The 18,289-nt window shown below is 42.4% G+C and overlaps 1 protein-coding gene across 1 annotated transcript in view; it reads right to left on the minus strand.

Annotated features, from left to right (window-relative positions):
- Positions 1-17,172, minus strand: part of FGF10 (fibroblast growth factor 10) — a 104,333-nt gene extending 87,161 nt beyond the window's left edge. The window contains exons 1-2 of the mRNA XM_039345683.1: positions 16,476-17,172; positions 15,306-16,272 (exon numbers count right to left, since the gene is read on the minus strand). Coding sequence (XP_039201617.1) covers positions 15,306-15,708 — 403 coding nt within the window. The 5' untranslated portion in view covers positions 15,709-16,272; positions 16,476-17,172. The remainder of the gene's footprint in view (positions 1-15,305; positions 16,273-16,475) is intronic.
- Between the last annotated feature and the right edge of the window lie 1,117 nt (positions 17,173-18,289).

Genomic DNA, 18,289 nt, shown 5'->3' on the forward strand with positions numbered 1-18,289 from the left:
AGAAAAATAGAAATAAATTTCAAGAACAGTTGTCCACCTGGCACTCATCTGAAAAGATTGCTACAGGGTTTTTGAAATTAAGCTGAGGGTTAATTAATTAATCACTTGACCTTCCCAATAAAATCTACATTCCATCCATGTATTACTTGCACTATATGCTAGTATGAACAAATGCCTATTTAAAAAATTATATCAAGATGTCAGTTAAAATGTTATATTTTCAAGTCCTATGGGCATTTGAAGACATTTTCACTTCCTTCTCTGTAGACACACTCTCGAATAACTAGTCACATATAAACATTCTTTTAAAGCTCCTTCAAATAGAGCAGAGTCTGATGGTTACATGAGACACTAAAGGGAAATTAAAAATAGTTTACTGCAATGCAGCCAATTTTTGATCAGTAAAATTTTTCATCTTGATCAGAGGTCCTAGGATTTTTTTTTTAAAAAAACTACTAGGTTCTAGGGCTTGAATATGTTTGAAAACCCCTGAAATACATAGTCCTTGACTTACATCATGTGATCCAAATTTGGGGTCTTGGCAACCTTCATGTATTTATGATGGTTGCAATGTCCTGGGGTCATGTGATTGCTATCTGCAACCTTCCAATCAGTGGGGGAAGCTGGATTCATTTAACAACCATGTGATTCACTTAACCATGGCAAACCATGGCAAAAAAGATTGTAAACTTGGGTGCAACTCATCACATCACTTAGTGACAGAAATTCTGGTCTCATCTGTGATCATAAATTGAGGATTATCTGTAGAACCTCAATGATATTGTGACCAAAGCTATACTTCTGTAACTACAGGGATGGAGACTTTGATGTTCACTTCTATAGCATTACATAAAGTCGCTCTGTTCATCTAATTTAGTAAGTAAGAAATTATAATATTTAGTGTTACTATGAAAAGATACACTCTAAATCAGTGGTTCTCAACCTTTTTAATGCCGTGACCCCCAACCGGTCATAAGTCAAGGACTACCCAACCGGTCTTAAGTCGAGGACTACCCAACCGGTCGTAAGTCGAGGACTTTCCCTGCCCGGGAGTGCCACGCATGCGTGGTGCCGCCCCCTGCACTGGCCAACCACCGGCTGGGCCACCAGCTGGCCCAGCCCAAGGGAGGTAAGGCACCCGCCGGGCCCCACGCGTGCCAGCAACCCTCCCTGTGCCCGCCGGCCTCCCACCTCCCACCCCTGGCACTCTTTTACTTACAGTTTTAGTAGTTGCTCAGCAGGGAGGGGTGGAAACTTCCAGACAGCTCGCCTGCAGACAACTTGCAGCACCGTTTGCAGAATGGGACTTTTGGCAGGCTCAGCAGGGCAGAGACAGCCTGGACAATTCCTATTGGCTTTTGAAAGCCAATAGAATTAGACTCTATTCAAGAGAGTCTATTCTATTGGCTTTCAAAAGCCAATAGAATAAAAGGGAGTAGCACAGCTAAGGAAAAGGGGGAAAAAATGGCCCTGCGTTGTTTGGCGACCCCCGTGAAATGGTTGTTCGACCCCAAATGGGGTCCCGACCCACAGGTTGAGAACCACTGCTCTAAATGATCTAAGACAGGGGTGTCAAACTGCCGGCCCATGGGCTGGACGCGTCATCCCAAAACCGTGCCCACTCCATTGTCGGCAATGGAGAAAAAGCTCCGATACGTCGCGCAATGTCACGTCGCGAGTTTGACATGCCTGATCTAAGATGCTGCATTCTGACAGATCTAAATCCATCACTTTGTGGCACTTGTGAATAAGAAAATAATAAATATAGAAAATATTATCAATTCAGGAAAGTAAAACCCCTAATGATATTTTTGTTACATTAGTTTTGAAAAAGCCAGAGAAAATTATTTGGCTGGATAAGCAATCCTTCAAAAAAAAAAAATTCTTAAAGTAGAATCAACCTAATTTTACTTTCTCTGTACAACCTTCTCTTCCTCTCTCCTCTTCATCTTTTTCCATGTTGGATGCTGAAAAAATAAAATCCTCCCCCTCTTTCCTAATTTGGAATGTTTCCAGACCTTCCCTTCCCCATCCAGATAAGAAGCAGAAATCTGTGGGTACAGGACACAAAAGGAGAACATCAGAAATCAACTACCTAAGGGGAATTCTTTGCAAGCATTTGTTGGATGAATGGGTCATGACCTACAAATGCATGAGGGAAACCATTATTTGTGGCTGTTAACTCTCTTCCATATAGGTTTTCTTGAAATGCTACCTGAATGTACATCTTATTTCCCTTCTGTCTAATTTAATCAACTTGTGCACATAAAGCTGTTACTGCACCAGGGTCTTTACATACAGCTCTGCCTCTATTCATTTATTACAAGACCATGAATGACAAAGATAATTTCTGAATTATGACCAAATAAAGAAAAGGCAATGCTTTCTTTCTGACACCATGTCTCTTAGCAGGCAATAACAGAATTTGCAGCATATGTCCAGAGCAGCAAAAGGCGATGTCCAGTTTTCCACCTTACAAGGGAGACTATTCTGTATCTTCAGTGATTTATAGCTACAATTAGAACAGAATGTTCAAAGTAAGAATGCTGATGACCCAACTGAAAAGGAAAAAGTGTCCATAAAGGCATTCTTTAAATATGTGACACATGTCACATTATAAATGTTCCCACATTTCCTCAATCACATCTCAGTAAAAATCAGGACCATGTGGAATTAACTAAGCAATCCAATCATAGGAGAAGGATTTGATTTATCAGAAATTGTTTATATTCTCTATCCACCTATTCTTCAAATTTCATGTAATATGGAGTAGAGTTCTTCAAAAAAGACTTGGGGTAGACTTAAATAGAAATGAAATGCACAAATAATTGCAGAGTAACTACAAATATACATGCTCTGGTAACAACCATTCTGACCTTATCAGATTAAAAAATCAGTCATACAAGGTTAGCTGTAACTTTGAACAGAGAATAGAAAAGTGGACAATATTTTTGCCACTAAATAGGAATCAAATTACTGAGAGTTGAGACCTATGCATCAAATTTTTGGGTAAACAATACAGATCATGTCCCTATCTAGGCATGCAGAAGTGTGGAGATTAATACTAGGTATAGACTGAGACCGTAGAATCATTTATGTTTCTCACCATGTCTTCATTATTTGGGGTAATTTAGTTATTGTGGGTAATATTTTTGTATACAGCTTATCACAAAAAACCTGCAGTTTTCAGCATTTGACATAAATGCTGTATCAATAAAACAATGTAAAAATGCAGCAAAGGAGAATAGATAGATCAACAAGGATATCAACAGACTGTATCAAATGACACCTTTAACAAATGCAGTATTGATTGAAGCATTTATTTGAACTCCATGAAATCTAACCCAATGTTAATTCTCGTATTTCTAGGTAGCAGCTGCGAGCAATTCATTAAATTGATTGCTTCAAAGGTATTACTACTTATAGACAGTTCCCAGCAAATAAACGTAAGGAATACCCAAAGGTTATTTTATATTACTGGTATAAAATATTTATTTGTAAGCTTAAAGAGCATATTAGGGCAGGCTCATACATGTATGGACCCTACATTTCTCAATCATCAATATTTACATCTAATCAGGTGACTTAAAGCTAGAAAGAAACATTTGTATTTGAAGTTCAGTAAAGGGCATAGTTGTTTTAATAATAGCAATAGCCCTTATACTGCTTCACAGTGCTTTACCGCCCTCACTAAGTAGTTTACAGAGTCATCATATTGCCCCCAACAATCTGGGACCTCAGAAGGATGGAAGGCTGAGTCAACCTTGAGCCCATCAGGATTGAACTCCTGGCAATGGGCAGACTTAGCCTGAAATACTGTATTCTAACCATTGCACCACATAGTTGATCTGGTTCATGAACTAATGAGTTATGAAGATCATTATTAGGTTTAAGTAATCAATATGTTTGAGATAGCCAATCTTCTTTGGATAGTCAAATAGAGTAGTCCTGGTCAAATCCATATTTTGCAAAATCAGCCACAAAATTGAAAGGAGACCAAAGGATTCAACCTTAAGTTAAACCGTGCAAAGGGACAACTCTTAAATAGCATCTCTACATCTATGCAACTTCTACCATAGGACAAAGTTCCACATCATTGAAAGGTACTAACTTTTGAAAAAATGTATGGAAAATTGCTGGTTTTCTCTAGACCAAGCATATATTTTGAAATTCCTTAGTTGGATCAAATTCTCATCAAAGATGAATTTATAATACATGTAAGGGGTCATAAGCTTAAATCTGTTGAAATACTGTAGGACAACTGAGCTTCTTTGGCTGTTGTGTCATATTCTTCTTAGGCTGTCAAGGTAATTTTTACCAAATGTTTTCATAGCCATCTTTAGCAGGTGGCTATAAATCAAATTTATGAAGACAAAGGCTCCTTACAATTGAATATTTTAAAAGATATATAATAATTCTAGTGATGTATGTGCAGAATCTATCCTATGGGAATGTAATAAAAAGTAACAGGAATGTCATGTAAATAGTATAGAGTGCAATCCTTTCTGCATTCATAAATCCCAAATATTCACAGGCAAAAGTTGCTGATTATAAATCTAGGAACAATCCAGACTTAAACGAGAAAGCATTTGGTATAACAAAAAGCTTACAGCTTCAATATCGAGAAAACTAAATTCTAAGATCTATTTCTAAGTTGATGGGTAGTGTCCAGATTTAGTTTTAATAGACACTTATAGAAGCCAGTGACTCTTTCACCATCAGTAACTTATTCTCTTGATTTCAGTGGATGTTCCTTAAATAAGAATTAGCCATCATCCAAACCATCAGGTTGCCTTTAAATATGATTAAACATGACTGAATATAAATCATTTAATCTGAAGGCGTACTGCAATAATAAGGTGCTGTTTTGAAGAGATGTTGAGTTAAATAGTGCTTTTATTGCTCTTAGGTTACATTTAAAGGTATCCATCGGACAGTATTAACTTAGCCAACTCTAAGTGATATACTTCTGGGTCATTGAAGTGTATAATACTGGCAGTGAGCCCAAGGAATAGAACATTAACTCTGGTATAGAAAACTAATTGGGCTTTTTACATCAGCGTTTTAAGCAAGCAAATTAACGGATCAATTTGTAATTCAATTCTTTAAATCCCCAAGAACCAGTATCTAATACAATCAATCAAAATCAGCCTTGCTAATTACAGTTGTCTTCAAAAATTTCTTAAAGATAATACAATAAGGCAACGTTTCTCAACCTTAACAGCTTGAAGCTGTGTGGACTTCAATTCCCAGAATTCAAGCCACAGCTTCAAGCCACCAAGGTTGTGAAACACTCCAATAAGGAAAGCAAAGAATCAAGAGAAAATGTCTCACAACCAGATTCTAAACAGACACATCTTCAATATACACATCTTATCTGTAAAGCATTATTTGAAGGATTTCAACCCAGACGCTGGGGATTCTATGAAATTTTATTGTTTTTTTCATAGTGGTGATCTCAACTGTGTTAAAAAAGTTATTAAATTTTTCAGTGAAATCAGCATGGCCAAGAATTTGAAATATATCTTTATTACTGATTTTCCTAAATTGTACAGCAACAGGGAAGTATCTGTTTGGAGCAGTAGTAAAGGCAGAATGTAAAACAACATGCTATAAAAGATCATAATCAAATTGTCTGGGTTTTTTCAACACATTGAAACATCATTACATTGGCTAGGTTCACCCGTTGTGCTATGCTACAAACTAGCCAACCACATTTCAGCTCAGAGAATATTATCCAAATTCTCTGGAAATGCATATGTTATGGAACAACAGCAAGAGGTACTTCAACGAAGAAGTTGAAGGAGAAAGAAAGAAAGAAAGAAAGAAAGAAAGAAAGAAAGAAAGAAAGAAAGAAAGGAAGGAAGGAAGGAAGGAAGGAAGGTATTCTGGAAAAAAACATGGAAAAGCTCTGAACTATAACTATAGCCAGTAAGTTTATTTCAGAATAAGCTGTGAACTATAACCATCATACCTCTGGCTAATAAGTTGCTTTCAGATGTGATGAATTTAAGCTCACAAATTTGGACTCAATTTAAACAAATTAAAATATAAATTAAATATGACTAAATTAAATCTATCTATCTATCTATCTATCTATCTATCTATCTATCTACCTATCTATCTATCTATCTATCTATCTATCTATCATCTACTGCTGATGCAGAAAACATCAGGAAGGAATTATTTGAATCACTAAACATTTGGCTTATATGTCACAGAAAAAGAGAGGAGAAGAAAAAGATTAGGCACTTCACTCTTTATGCTTCTCTGTTCCAAATTGCTCTCCCCCAATATGGTACTGTAGCTGTTAAGAATCAGAATAGAGCTGGAAGGGATCTTGGAAGTCTTTTAGTCCAGCCCCCTGCTCAAGCAGGAGATCCTATACCATGGGTGTCAAATTCGATCATGTCACATGATATATCGTGACGTATTGCAAGGTTTTCTGCCTTTGTGGAGCTGGGGTGGGTGTAGTCTGCACTACACATCTGGCCCACGGCCCGCTAGTTTGACACCCCTGTGGTATAGCATTTCAGACAAGTGACTGTTCAGTCTCTTCTTAAAAACCTCCAGTGATGAAGCACCCACAACTGACAGCAAGCTGCTCCACTGGTTAATTGTCCTCACTGTTAGGAAGTTTCTCTTTAATTCCATGTTGCTTTTCTCCTTGATTGGATTCCATCCATTGTTTCTTGCATTCTGGTTCTTTGGAAAATAAATTGTCCCCTTTCTCTTTGTAGCAACCTCTCAAATACTGGAATATTACTATCATGTCTTGCCTAGTCCTTCTTTGCTCTAGCCTAGCCAAACACAAATCTTGCAACCGTTCTTCTTTTCGCTTACATATATTCTATATTAATATCTTTTCTTGAGCATTTTTGTTAATCAAAAAATTGCAGTCTTTAATAATTGTGTTGAGTCCAAGTTGGTAATTAACTTACAATAGCAGTTAGAAGGGGCTACAGGGGCAAAGGATGTTGCAAAGAGAGGGCTACTAAGCCCTTTGCAGTACTTCTCACCTGAAAGATCAGGATATAATCCCAATGGATCTTTATATATATATTGATTTGAAAGTACAGCCAGTAAGTTTATTTCAGAATAAGCATGAGTAGAAACATACTGAAAACTTCCCAGAATCTGGATATCTATGTTCCTCCTCCTTCCTCTCCTCCTTCTCCTTCTCCCTCTCCTTCTAGGCAATCTTTAGTAGATGTAGTACTTATTCTTGACTATTTACTTTGCATATGTTAGCAGTCTTCAAGATAGAGCCTTACAGCTGCTTTATTCCCTAGAAATTCATTTCTCAAGAGCAGTTTCCCAGGAAGACTTCTGCAGCTGCACCACTGAGGTAAGAAGGAGAGCCAAGTGGTCAAGTTTCAGGATAAAGCTTTAGCAGTAAAGAACATAAAACAAAACTCAAGCCATCCTACACATTTTAAGTGACAGATATACTCCAGCAATGCTAAATTATGCAAGCTGTCCCAGACTTTTGACAGAACCACCATAATTCATCCCACTTTCCCATTATCCTAAAGGTAGGAAAAAGGCTGATGTAAGCTCTGTGTAATCAAGTTGGAAAACATCTGCCAAAGTAAACCTTTATTAGGGGCTTCATATAAAGTATTTATACATTAAACCTGTTTTGAAAATGAATCTTGTTGAAGCTGGGTTATATTTTCCATCAATCCTAAGTCTTTTATTCCCTTTCTCTGTAGGCGTAAACTAGTCTTTCTCCCTCTTGTATCATGCTGGCTGCAAGTAATGAAAACTGTACTACTAAAGGAGAATATTTGTAGCTCAGGGTTGAAATGAATACCTTCAAGATGTGTTGGACCACAGTTCTCACTGAGGGTGCTCTCTGAGTTTGGTTGTTTTCTTGCAGATGTTTCATTACCAAACTAGGTAACATCATCAGTGCTAGTCCTGATCATCTTGATGCTAGCCCTGAACACTAACCCTGATGATGTTACCTAATTTGGATAATAAAACATCTGCAAGAAAACAACCAAGCTCAGAGAGCACCCTCAGTGAGAACTTTGGTCCAATAACACAATTGCCATAAGCCTGAGTGGTAGAAGCCCAATGGAACTGGGCCAATTTCCTTTGAGACACTGAATAGAAACAATATGTCTACTAATCTGTCACTGATTGAGTATTCCCTCTTTCCAACTTCAATTGTATTAGCATTTATATAGTCATTGCCTTTAAAACTAACAATCTCTTAACCTACAGGACTCAGAACTCTATGAAGTGTCCAGACCAGGGGTCTTCAAACTTGGGAACTTTAAGACTTGTGGACTTCAACTCCCAGAATTCCTCAGCCAGCATGGCTGGCTAAGGAATTGTGGCAATTGAAGTCCACAAGTCTTAAAGTTGCCAAATTTGAAGACCCCTGGTGCAGACTGATATAATCATTGATACAAAGTCACCCAGTGAGTTCAGTAGTTGAATATGGACTTGAAGAGATTCAGGTTGCACATCTTAATCACCACACACTGCACTTCTGACAATCTGTTTTTCAGCCATTGTGCCTGTTGTTCCTGAGACTGATTGATCAACAGGGAAATATAATTTAAACAGACACCAGATCATATGGTTTCTTGCCATCAAAATTACCTCGCTTCTGGGTAATATGCCTGAGTACATTAATCTGTAGCATTAGCTCAATATATTTAGCTGCCTAGAGCAAGAACATGGAAGTAACTTTAATTTGAAATGTCTTGAGAAAGCAACTAAAAAAGGGCTTTTCTATAACAATGTTCAGTATTTGCCTACAGGTGGTCTTTGGCCTATGAATATTTGTGTAGCAACTGAAGCTAGGAAGGCACTGAACAAATGGTTATTATGATTAGTCCTTGGAGTTATAGCTGTCACAGCACCCCTTGGTCACATTGCAATCTTAGTGCTTGGCATCTAATTTGCACTTACAACCAGTTGGAGCACTCTGCGATCACGTAATTGCCATTTGCAACCTTCCCTGATGACTTTCCCAGAAAGTCAGTGCAGAAGCTGGCAGGGAAAGTTGCAAGTTGCTATGGTAAGTCTCTCCCAGCTCCTTGATGCTCGCCCTGCACTAGCCAATCATGCACCCTCACCAACCCTTGCTGTGGCTCCCTTGTCCTCTCAAATCATGCCATGTCTCTTGCATATCCCCTTGAACACCTTTCAAGATTTATATAGTTACACTTTATAACTGAGTGGCTTAGTGACAGAAAATTGGGACTGCCAGAAAATTGCCATCATAAGTTGAGGATTACCTGTCCTAAAGCATCTTATAGAAGATATACAGTAACAGCAATTCTACTTTAAAGCTTACATGTCACAAAGAAAGGTTATACTGTACTTCAGGTTTTGTGCTTTTCATAAGCATAACCCCTGCAAGAAAAGATGACTACATGAATAAAGATAACTAAAATTTGATTATTTGGTTTGTGTGTCAGCTGATTTGATACATAGTAAAACATGTGCAAGACTGAGCACAAATCCAAAGTCAACTGCATGAATTTTGCAACTTCATCAGTCATAAGAATATGCCAGGATGCTAAACAGCCACTGATATGACAATGATGAAAATATACACTAAAAACCAACCTCCCCCCTAAAATAACCTCTCAGTTTTCTAAAATAATACTTCCCAATACATAAAAAGTCATTATTACTGGGTTTAAATCTCAATCTATGTCAATACTTGATGACAAGACCACTTTTAATGCTTTCTGGAAGACTCAAAGAGTGGTGGCCTGTTGGATCCCAGGGGAAGGGTGCTGCACAGCAGTTAGAGTGCAGTACTGCAGGCCACTTTAGCTGACTGTGTTCAGCAGGTCAGCGGTTCAATCTCACCAGCTCAAGGTTGACTCAGCCTTCCATCCTTCCGGGGGAGGTAAAATGAGGACCCAGATTGTTGGGGGCAATGTAAATATATATATATATATATATATATATATATATATATATATATATATATATATATATTGCTTACTGGTGTACACCGCTTAGAGAGTGCTTGCACTTAAAGTGGTATATAAGTCTCATAAATAAATAAATAAATAAATAAATAGGGACTATTACTGAGAAGATCTGCTTCCAAGGTCCCACTCGATGACAACATTTGAAATGAGGCACTATCATACTCAACCTGGCAGAGTGGGCAGATTTGCTCATGAATTGGCAGTACTACCCAATGCCATGCAGAGTTTTAAAACTGATAACCTGCATCTGGAAGGAAAGCCAGTGTACTGGCCAGTTGTACTTTCGGGATGAAACTACAAGGACAGCCCCATGGAGTACCCATTGCACTAATCCAGTTGGAAGTGATTATTATTGTTACTTTAGTTGCTTTTTCTATTATTATTATGAATCATGAAATATCTTTCCCTTGGGAGTTGAAGTCCACAAGTCATAAAAGGGCCAAGTTTGAAGACCCCTGCTTTGGACTAACTCTTCAGAAAACTGAGTATTCCCTCACACCCACGGTAAATAACTAAAGCCAATAGTAGATGACACAGAATCTCCAGTAGAGCATAAAAGCCTTAGAGCAGTGGTTCTCAACCTTTTTAATGCCACGACTCCCAACCGGTCGTAAGTCGGGGACTACTCAACCGGTCGTAAGTTGAGGACTACTCAACTGGTGCAGCACTGTTTGCAGAATGGGAATTTTGGGGGGCTCAGCAGGGCAGAGACAGCCTGGACAATTCCTGCTGGCTTTTGAAAGCCAATAGAATTAGACTCTATTCAAGAGAGTCTATTCTATTGGCTTTCAAAAGCCAATAGAATAAAAGGGAGTAGCACAGCTAAGGAAAAGGGGGGAAAATGGCGGACTGCGTTGTTTGGCGACCCCCGTGAAATGGTCGTTCGACCCCAAATGGGGTCCCGACCCACAGGTTGAGAACCACTGCCTTAGAGCATAAAGAAATTAAAAATTAGGTACTTTTAAGCAAGTCAACACAATATTATACTTAGGTCCAGTAATAAATGTCATTCAAATTTGCATCATGCCTGTTGTTTCAAGTTAGTATGGAATAGGATTCCAGCAGCTGGGTAGATTTAGCTTTGAAATAAAAAGAGCAACAGAACAGAATAACAGAGTTGGAAGGGACCTTGGAGGTCTTCTAAGCCAAACCCTGCTCAAGCAAGAGACCCTATACCAGTGATGGCGAACCTTTTAGAGATCAAGTGCCCAAACTGCAATCCAAAACCCACTTATGTATCGTCTTGTGCCAGGTGGGTGTGGCCCACTGGGTGGGTGTGGCTGTGGTGGTGATGGCAGACTGGGTGGGACTAAAAAGTTCAATCAATCAATTTCAACTTTGCAAGATCTTTTTTTTTTCCTGCAAGAAGTTGAAATTGATTGATTGATTGAACTTTTTTTTTTTTTTGCACATGGCGGCGGAGGCTTAAAACGAAAAGGTTTTATAAAACCCCGTAGAAGGTCTAGGACTGGGGCAATGGTGTGCATGCCCACAGAGAGGGCTCTGCGTGCCATCTGTGGCAAGCGTGCCATAGGTTCGCCACCACAGCCCTATACCATTTCAGACAAGTGGCTGTTCAATCTCTTCTTAAAAGCCTCCAGTGATGGAGCAACCACAGTGGAGACTGAGGTGGGGATGTGATAGTATTCTTCAAAGGCCTGAGAGAATGCTACACTAAAGAACATCGACCTTGATGTTCTTGAATACAGGACCTGGAACAATGGATCTGAGTTTCCAGAAGCCAATTTTAATTGAATGAAAACTTCCGAACTGTAAGTATAACTTGACAGTGGAACCAGTTTCCCAGAGAAGTGATTATGGTCTCCTTCACTGGATATGTTCAGATAAATATCAGACAGTCACTTATTGGTGCTGTGTTTAATTTGGATCCTTAAACTGAGCGGGTGATTGGCTTACTGGTTTGAATAGCCCTTTCCAAACCTGTGTTTTGAAAATTCTGCTTTCATCTTGGAGAAAGCTTGTCACTAAAGCTTGACACCAATTTGATGGCAAATCATCAGGCAATCAATCAAAAGGATTCTGTCTCCATTTCATTGCACTTCTTGTTTGGGTTACACCAGTGTTTCTCAACCTCGACAATTTTAAGGCATGTGGACTTCAACTCCCAGAATTCCACAGCCAGCATTGCTGGCTGTGGAATTCTGGGAATTAAAGTCCACATGCCTTAAAATTGTCAAGGTTGAGAAACACTGGGTTACACTGATGTGCTCTGTCCAGGTAGAATTGATGCACAGAATAATAGTTTAGCCATGGTACTTTCTTTAGGTGATTCTATTGGAAGGAGTTTAAAAACAAAGCTATTTATTGTAGAGCTTTGGAATAGGGGAAAACACAGCATTTGCATCTCAGGATCTTTCTTCATGGATGAGCTGAAGTTCTGTCCACCACTGTAGCATAAACTATGCTGTTGTATCACTGCTTCCTATCCTGTCTCTACTCTGTTTCCCAACCATGCAGTCCTTTGATTTCCTTCTAAGTAAGAAGTAACAATGCCTATGAGATTTTATACTCCTGGATGCAGCCTTTGGACAAGGTCTTTATAAGAGTGGAGATATACATAAAGGTAAAGTAGTAACAGTTGGTGACAGTTCCAACAACAATTGAATTCACAGACCAGGGAAGAGATGAAGATAGCAGAAGAAAATGTTGTCCAGGAAGGTTTGTGCCAAGGTTGCTGGCAAGTGGGGAAAGAGCTTCCATCCTGAAATAAATATGACATCAGGGCCAGCCCAAGTAATCTGTCATCCTTCTCTTTCTGGGTACAGAAGACTCCTGATGGCCACTCATTTTAACAGAGTAGGAGCAGAGCTGTGTTAGTCAATGGCAAATTATCAGGAGGACTTTGGTAGCACCTTCTCCAACTAACACCTTTATTGAAAAGCTTTCATCATCTGCAACTCACTTCATCCTAGACTGATATAGGATTTAAACTGAGGTGAGAAGTGTGGGAAGCTTGCACTTGCATTATACTCATGCAAATGACATGTAAGACAGGTTCCAAGCGTCTTACCAGATAACAAGTGTATTGTGTTAACAATCTTTTGCATATGCTTTTAATAAAATTAAAAGGTGCTATCTAACACTGGAGATTGAATAGTGGCATCTAAGAGACCTGAGCCAGCACGTCTGGTGCAGGAAAAGTTTGAAGGCCACACAATTTTGTCCTCTAATAAAAGAGACATCCCAATAGTGTCAATCCCAGGGCAACGGTGCTAGCTCTTTCCGAATGTGCTGCCTAAGATAATTGTCTGAAGCTGCCAACACTAAAGCCAGCCCTGCCATATGCTGATGTCCCCAGTTTACCTCACTGAGTTACTGGAAGGATAAAAAAGGAAAACCCCAAGGTTGTCATCTGGAAATTCTTGACAAAAGGCAGGATCTGGGTAGGAATAAGTAGAAATCCAAGGCATCAGAAGGGGAAACACCAGCTGCTCTTCCCAACATCCAGAGGCAATAAAGAAGCTTATTCAAATATTTGTCTAGTAGAGGCTATCTTTCCCAACATGCTATTTATTTATTTAATTTCAGCAGCATGGAGTCACTTAAAAGTATAACAAAACAGGCTGTGATTTACAACAGTTGCTTCTGCTGACATTGTGCAGACAAGTGGAAGGAAGTTTCTCCAGGGCCAAGACAGGTCCTACTTAACTTTAAATCTGAATAGATTTGATTAAGAGATGTGTATGAGGTCCCTTACAATGTCAGATGTTTAAAGGGGTTCTCTCAGAGTTGCAGCCTGAGACCCTTAATCACGGACAAGGGGCAGTGGAGAAAACCTGACCAAATGCACAAAACTCCATGACACATAAACAATGTCCCCTTTAACCCAGGCAAAAACTTATGTCAAATGCCTCCAAGCCGCCTTTCTCCCAAGCATATCCTTTAAAAAAATTAAACACTCTAGAAAAAAAAAAAAAAGATCTGCGCTGTCCAGCTAGTTAAAGGACCGTTTAAACCTGCTGTTTAAACAACAACAAACCGCCAAGAACCCCCACCTTCCATTCTTCTTCAAGAGGTTATTCTAAATCGAAAACCGGTCACCTAAGTGTCCCAAAAGATTCGGTTATTCGAAGAACAGCGCCGGCGTTGCCCAACCTCCAGCCTCTCTGCACGTTTAACCTACTGAAGATCAGGCAACCTTCCTTCTGCTTTGTGATTTGTGGAAGGAAAGGCGGTCAACGTTTCTCGCGAAAGAGGCATTCCACAGTTTCGCAGCTGGCGTTCCCGTCTGTTCCCGGCTCGGGGAAGCCACTAGGCAGGAGCACACTTGGCGGGCAGGTACCAGACGGGGCAACAAGAAAGGCTCTCTCTCTCTCTCTCTCTCTCTCTCTCTCTCTCTCTCTCTCTCTCTCTCTCTCTCTCTCTCTCTCTCTCTCTCTCTCTCTCTCTCTCTCTCTCTCTCTCTCTCTCTCTCTCTCTCCCTCTCCCTCTCCCTCTCCCTCTCTTTCTCTCTCTGCCACATCCCCACCTTAGGTCCCACTAAGCAGGGAGGAACGGAGCGATGATAGTGGTGATGATGATTTGCAAGTAATTAAAACCTGACGCCTTCCAGGTCATATAAAATAGATTGTGCATTCCAGCAACCCCAGGCAGCAAGCGAGGTGATCAAAACTGCCCAGGAAAGTAGCAAACTCCAAGAGGACGGAGATGGGCAACTAAGCGCTAGGGTAGGCCAGGTTTAGTCAAATTTAACTTGGAGTATAATCTGTCGGCTCCCTTCCGTTCAACAACCCAATTTACCTCCCCCACCATCACGTTCCAGCCCGTTAATCCACTGAGACGATTCAAAAAAATCCGACATCTAAGGGTGTCAGCTCGAAAGTGATGAGGAAAAGTCTAGATCTAAGGAAAAATAAGCAAGGAGAGGGGGGGAACCCAGCACCCTTATCAGGACCAACGACCTTTATTCGGACCAACCGAGATGCGCCAGACTTCAACTTGTCCATAATCAAGCAGACAAAACAATACTGAATATACCCGAGGAAGACGCACAAGGTGTAGAGGTCTGAGCATGTGCAAAGGGCCTGCCACCCCCTCCCCCCTTCTACCTCAAGCGGCTCCTTCAGGTGCCGTGGGGGGGGGGGGAGAGCAGGATCCTGCCGCCTTCGAGAACAGATCTGCCCCACCGACCAGAGAGAAAGCTCCGAGTCCCTCGGAGTGGACTTCAGGCAGAAGTTCACCGCCCTGTCCCCGCGAATGACTCGAAGTTGTCACCTTAATAACTGCATTTAACTAAGAAGGGGGGCTACGGGGTGCCTGAGACCGGGCGGTCGAAGAAGACCACCTGAGAGTCAAGGCAGAGAGCAAAGCACTTACTGTAGGGGCAATTGTCCTTCTTGGTGCCGCTCACGTTCCCGTTCTTCTCAATCCGGAGGAAGAACTTGTTGAAGCAGTAGAGTTTCCTCCAGCGCACGTCTCCTCGGAGATGATCGTAGCTCCGCACGTGTCTCCCCGCGCTGGCGGCAGCAGAGGCCGAGGAGGAGGAGGAAGAGGAAGAGGAAGGGGAGGAAGAAGAGGGGGACGAGGCGTTGGTGGCCTTGAGAAGCAGCATACCGCGCCCGTGTTCATGGCTGGAGGCGGTCAGCGAAGACATCAGGCAGAGCAGCAGCAAGAAGCCGCAGCCGCCGCGCCCGGAGGAGGAGGAAGGCGAGGCGGAGGAAGAGGAGGAAGGCAGGTGGGCAGAGGCGGAGGCACCCTGTATCAGTCTCCATCTGCACATTGTACTGAAGCTCTGGGCGCTGGGAGAGGCCTCATGGAAAGAAACATGCTGGGAGGGCGAGCTCCCGGGCGAGGCGAGCGGACAGCTGGTGGGGAGCCCTCTCGCTCAGAGCCTCCGGCGCGCTGATCTGGCCTGAAGGGAGGGCGCCGACATCCATGCCTCAGGGGGCCAGCTCTCCGAAAAACGGCGGCCTTCCCCCTCCCCTCTGCCTCGGGGGGGGGGGCGCCTGACGTCTGCCCTGCGGAGACTTGGCCCTTCTCCGCCTCGAGGGGGAGGCGGCGGGCGGTTGGCGGTTCCGCCGCTCGCCGCGCAGGGAAGGCGGCTCGGGTTGCCTTACGGTCCCTCTCGGCGAAGCGAAGACCCACCGACTGGATAGCAAGTTCGCGGGTGGGGGGGTGGGGGGGGGTTAGGGAGCGGGAGAGACGGGAGCCCAGGGAAAACCACGCGCGCCCCTCGAGGCGGAGGCCACGATCCGGACGCCGAGCCCACGCGCCACGGCCGGGGCTAACGGGGCTGGGTCCTCGGGGGTCTCTGCACCATCTTCCCAGGGAGGCAGGCGAAGCTCTGAAAGAGAGAGAGGGAGAGAGAGAGAGGGAGGGAGAGATGACAGGCGAGTCAGCAACCAGAGGCAAAGAATGGCTCTCTAATCGAATCGTTTAAAAATCCAAATAAAACGGGTTAGCAAATCCGGGGTGGGTGGGAGTGGGGGTGGAGAAGTCGCCCTGTCCACCCCTCCCCAACCTCCCGCCCCCGGCTGGCTTCTGCACCTTCTGCACCCCAGAAATCTTCGCTCAAGCGCCGGTCTTCTTAGTGAAAACTAAGCGGGATAGGCATCGCCTTTGCCGGTTTTTCTTTTTTTCTTTTTTTTGTCGGTACACTTTTTCTTCCCTCTCTGGAATCCTCCCGAGAGCGAGATGCAATCTGTACACGCCGCGCTCTATTTCTCTAAGGAAATAGGGACGATCGAACCAGGCTTCAGACGTGTCTGCTCGCCTTTCTCTCCTTGGGTTGCCGGCAGGTTGGAGGCTGCATCTTAAATGCTAAAGATTACAAAGCTGAGAGGTGAGACGTGCCTCTGGTGGTCAAGTTTTATTTGCGGGGGGGAAGGGGGGGTCAAGCGGCGGTGCTGGGACATCTGAAACCCTTTCGCAAGTTGCGGAGAGCAAGCGCTTGCTGGGGGAGAGAGAGAAAGAGACCCACACAGAGAAAAACGACTCCCCAAGATCTGCCCCCTTTTTCTCTCTCCTGAGCGCTCTCTCTCTCTCTCTCTCTCTCTCTCTCTGTCTGTCTCTCTCTCTTTCCCTTCCTTCCTTCTTTGTAGGAGCCACCGCAGCCGCCGCCTTCTGCTAATTGCTCCTCAAACCGTTCTGGCCACCAGCAGGGCTGGGAGACTCATGCCTTCCTAATTTCCCTGTCTTCCAGGCTCAGCCAATCCCCTCTAGGGAGCCCTCCTCCTTTTTTAAAAAACTTGTTTTCTAGAGAAGGATTTTTATTTTCATTTTTTTGGCAGGCAGCAGTTGAGAGCCACCTGGTGCATGTTGCTTGCTGACTCCCCCTCCTGCCTTCTCCCTTTAAAGAAAAGAAAGGGGGGGGTTAAGAACGGAGAAAGAACAATATAGTGCAGGACAGGAGGGCTTGGGGGGGCATGGGGGGTGTCCGTCTAGCTAAGAATCAAGGTAGTTGGACAGGAGAAGATGTGGATAGAAAAAAGGAAAGAAGGGGAGGGAAGCAGCTCACTTTGCCTCCAAGGAGTTCTTTTGCCTGCCCTGGCCTCCCTTCTCCCCTTGGATTTAATTAATCACGATTTCTGGCTTCTGTTGCTGAAATTAAAAGCAAAACACAGAGGGGGAAATCACACTTTTTCTCTTTCTTTTGAGCTTTCAGGATTTATCACCCCCTAACTCTGCAGAATAAGGTCCCTGCAATGGCCAAATTTCTAATTGCTAACATGGTTCAACTTACTGAATCTCGCCTATGACTTCAAAAGGAGGAGGGGGGAGTTAGGAGAAGGGAGCTTTATTGGCATGGCAAAGCTTTGGCCCATAAAAATCTGGTGGTTTTTTTCTTTTCCTTTTTTTTTTATTAATGTGGTTTCCTTTACCAGAAAGGGACACATTTTTGTTTTGATTTTTCTTCCTTCATTCTGCCTTTTGCTTTTGGCTTATTGTTGTTCTTGGTTTGCACATCTAACATCTATTGTTTTTGAAGGGTGGATAGTGATTTATTTTCCACAGAAGGTGCTGCTGTTATTCACCCTTCCTAGCAAGTTTGTCATGTTCCTCATGACAGATATACTATGTTTTTCCTGTGATGGCCCCTACTTCTGCCAGCACTTAATACTCTTCCAGATTGGAGCCTGCCAGATTTGTATCCCTACTCACTTGGCTAAAAGAAAAGACTAGAGACAGTGAGACTGTCCTTTTCCAGTGATGATTAAATTACCTTGCAGTAGGTAATTAGGGCCTTTTAACACAGTAACCTTTCTGAGCAACAGTGTTTTTCTGTTATGTCCCCTTCATCTCATCTCCATTCCACAATAAAAACTAGCTTAAGCCAATTGTAGACGTGTTAAGGTAGTATT

The sequence above is a fragment of the Crotalus tigris genome, unplaced genomic scaffold, assembly GCF_016545835.1.
Source record: "Crotalus tigris isolate CLP2741 ecotype Arizona unplaced genomic scaffold, ASM1654583v1 scf7180000017973.899353, whole genome shotgun sequence".
Taxonomy (NCBI): Eukaryota; Metazoa; Chordata; class Lepidosauria; order Squamata; family Viperidae; genus Crotalus; species Crotalus tigris.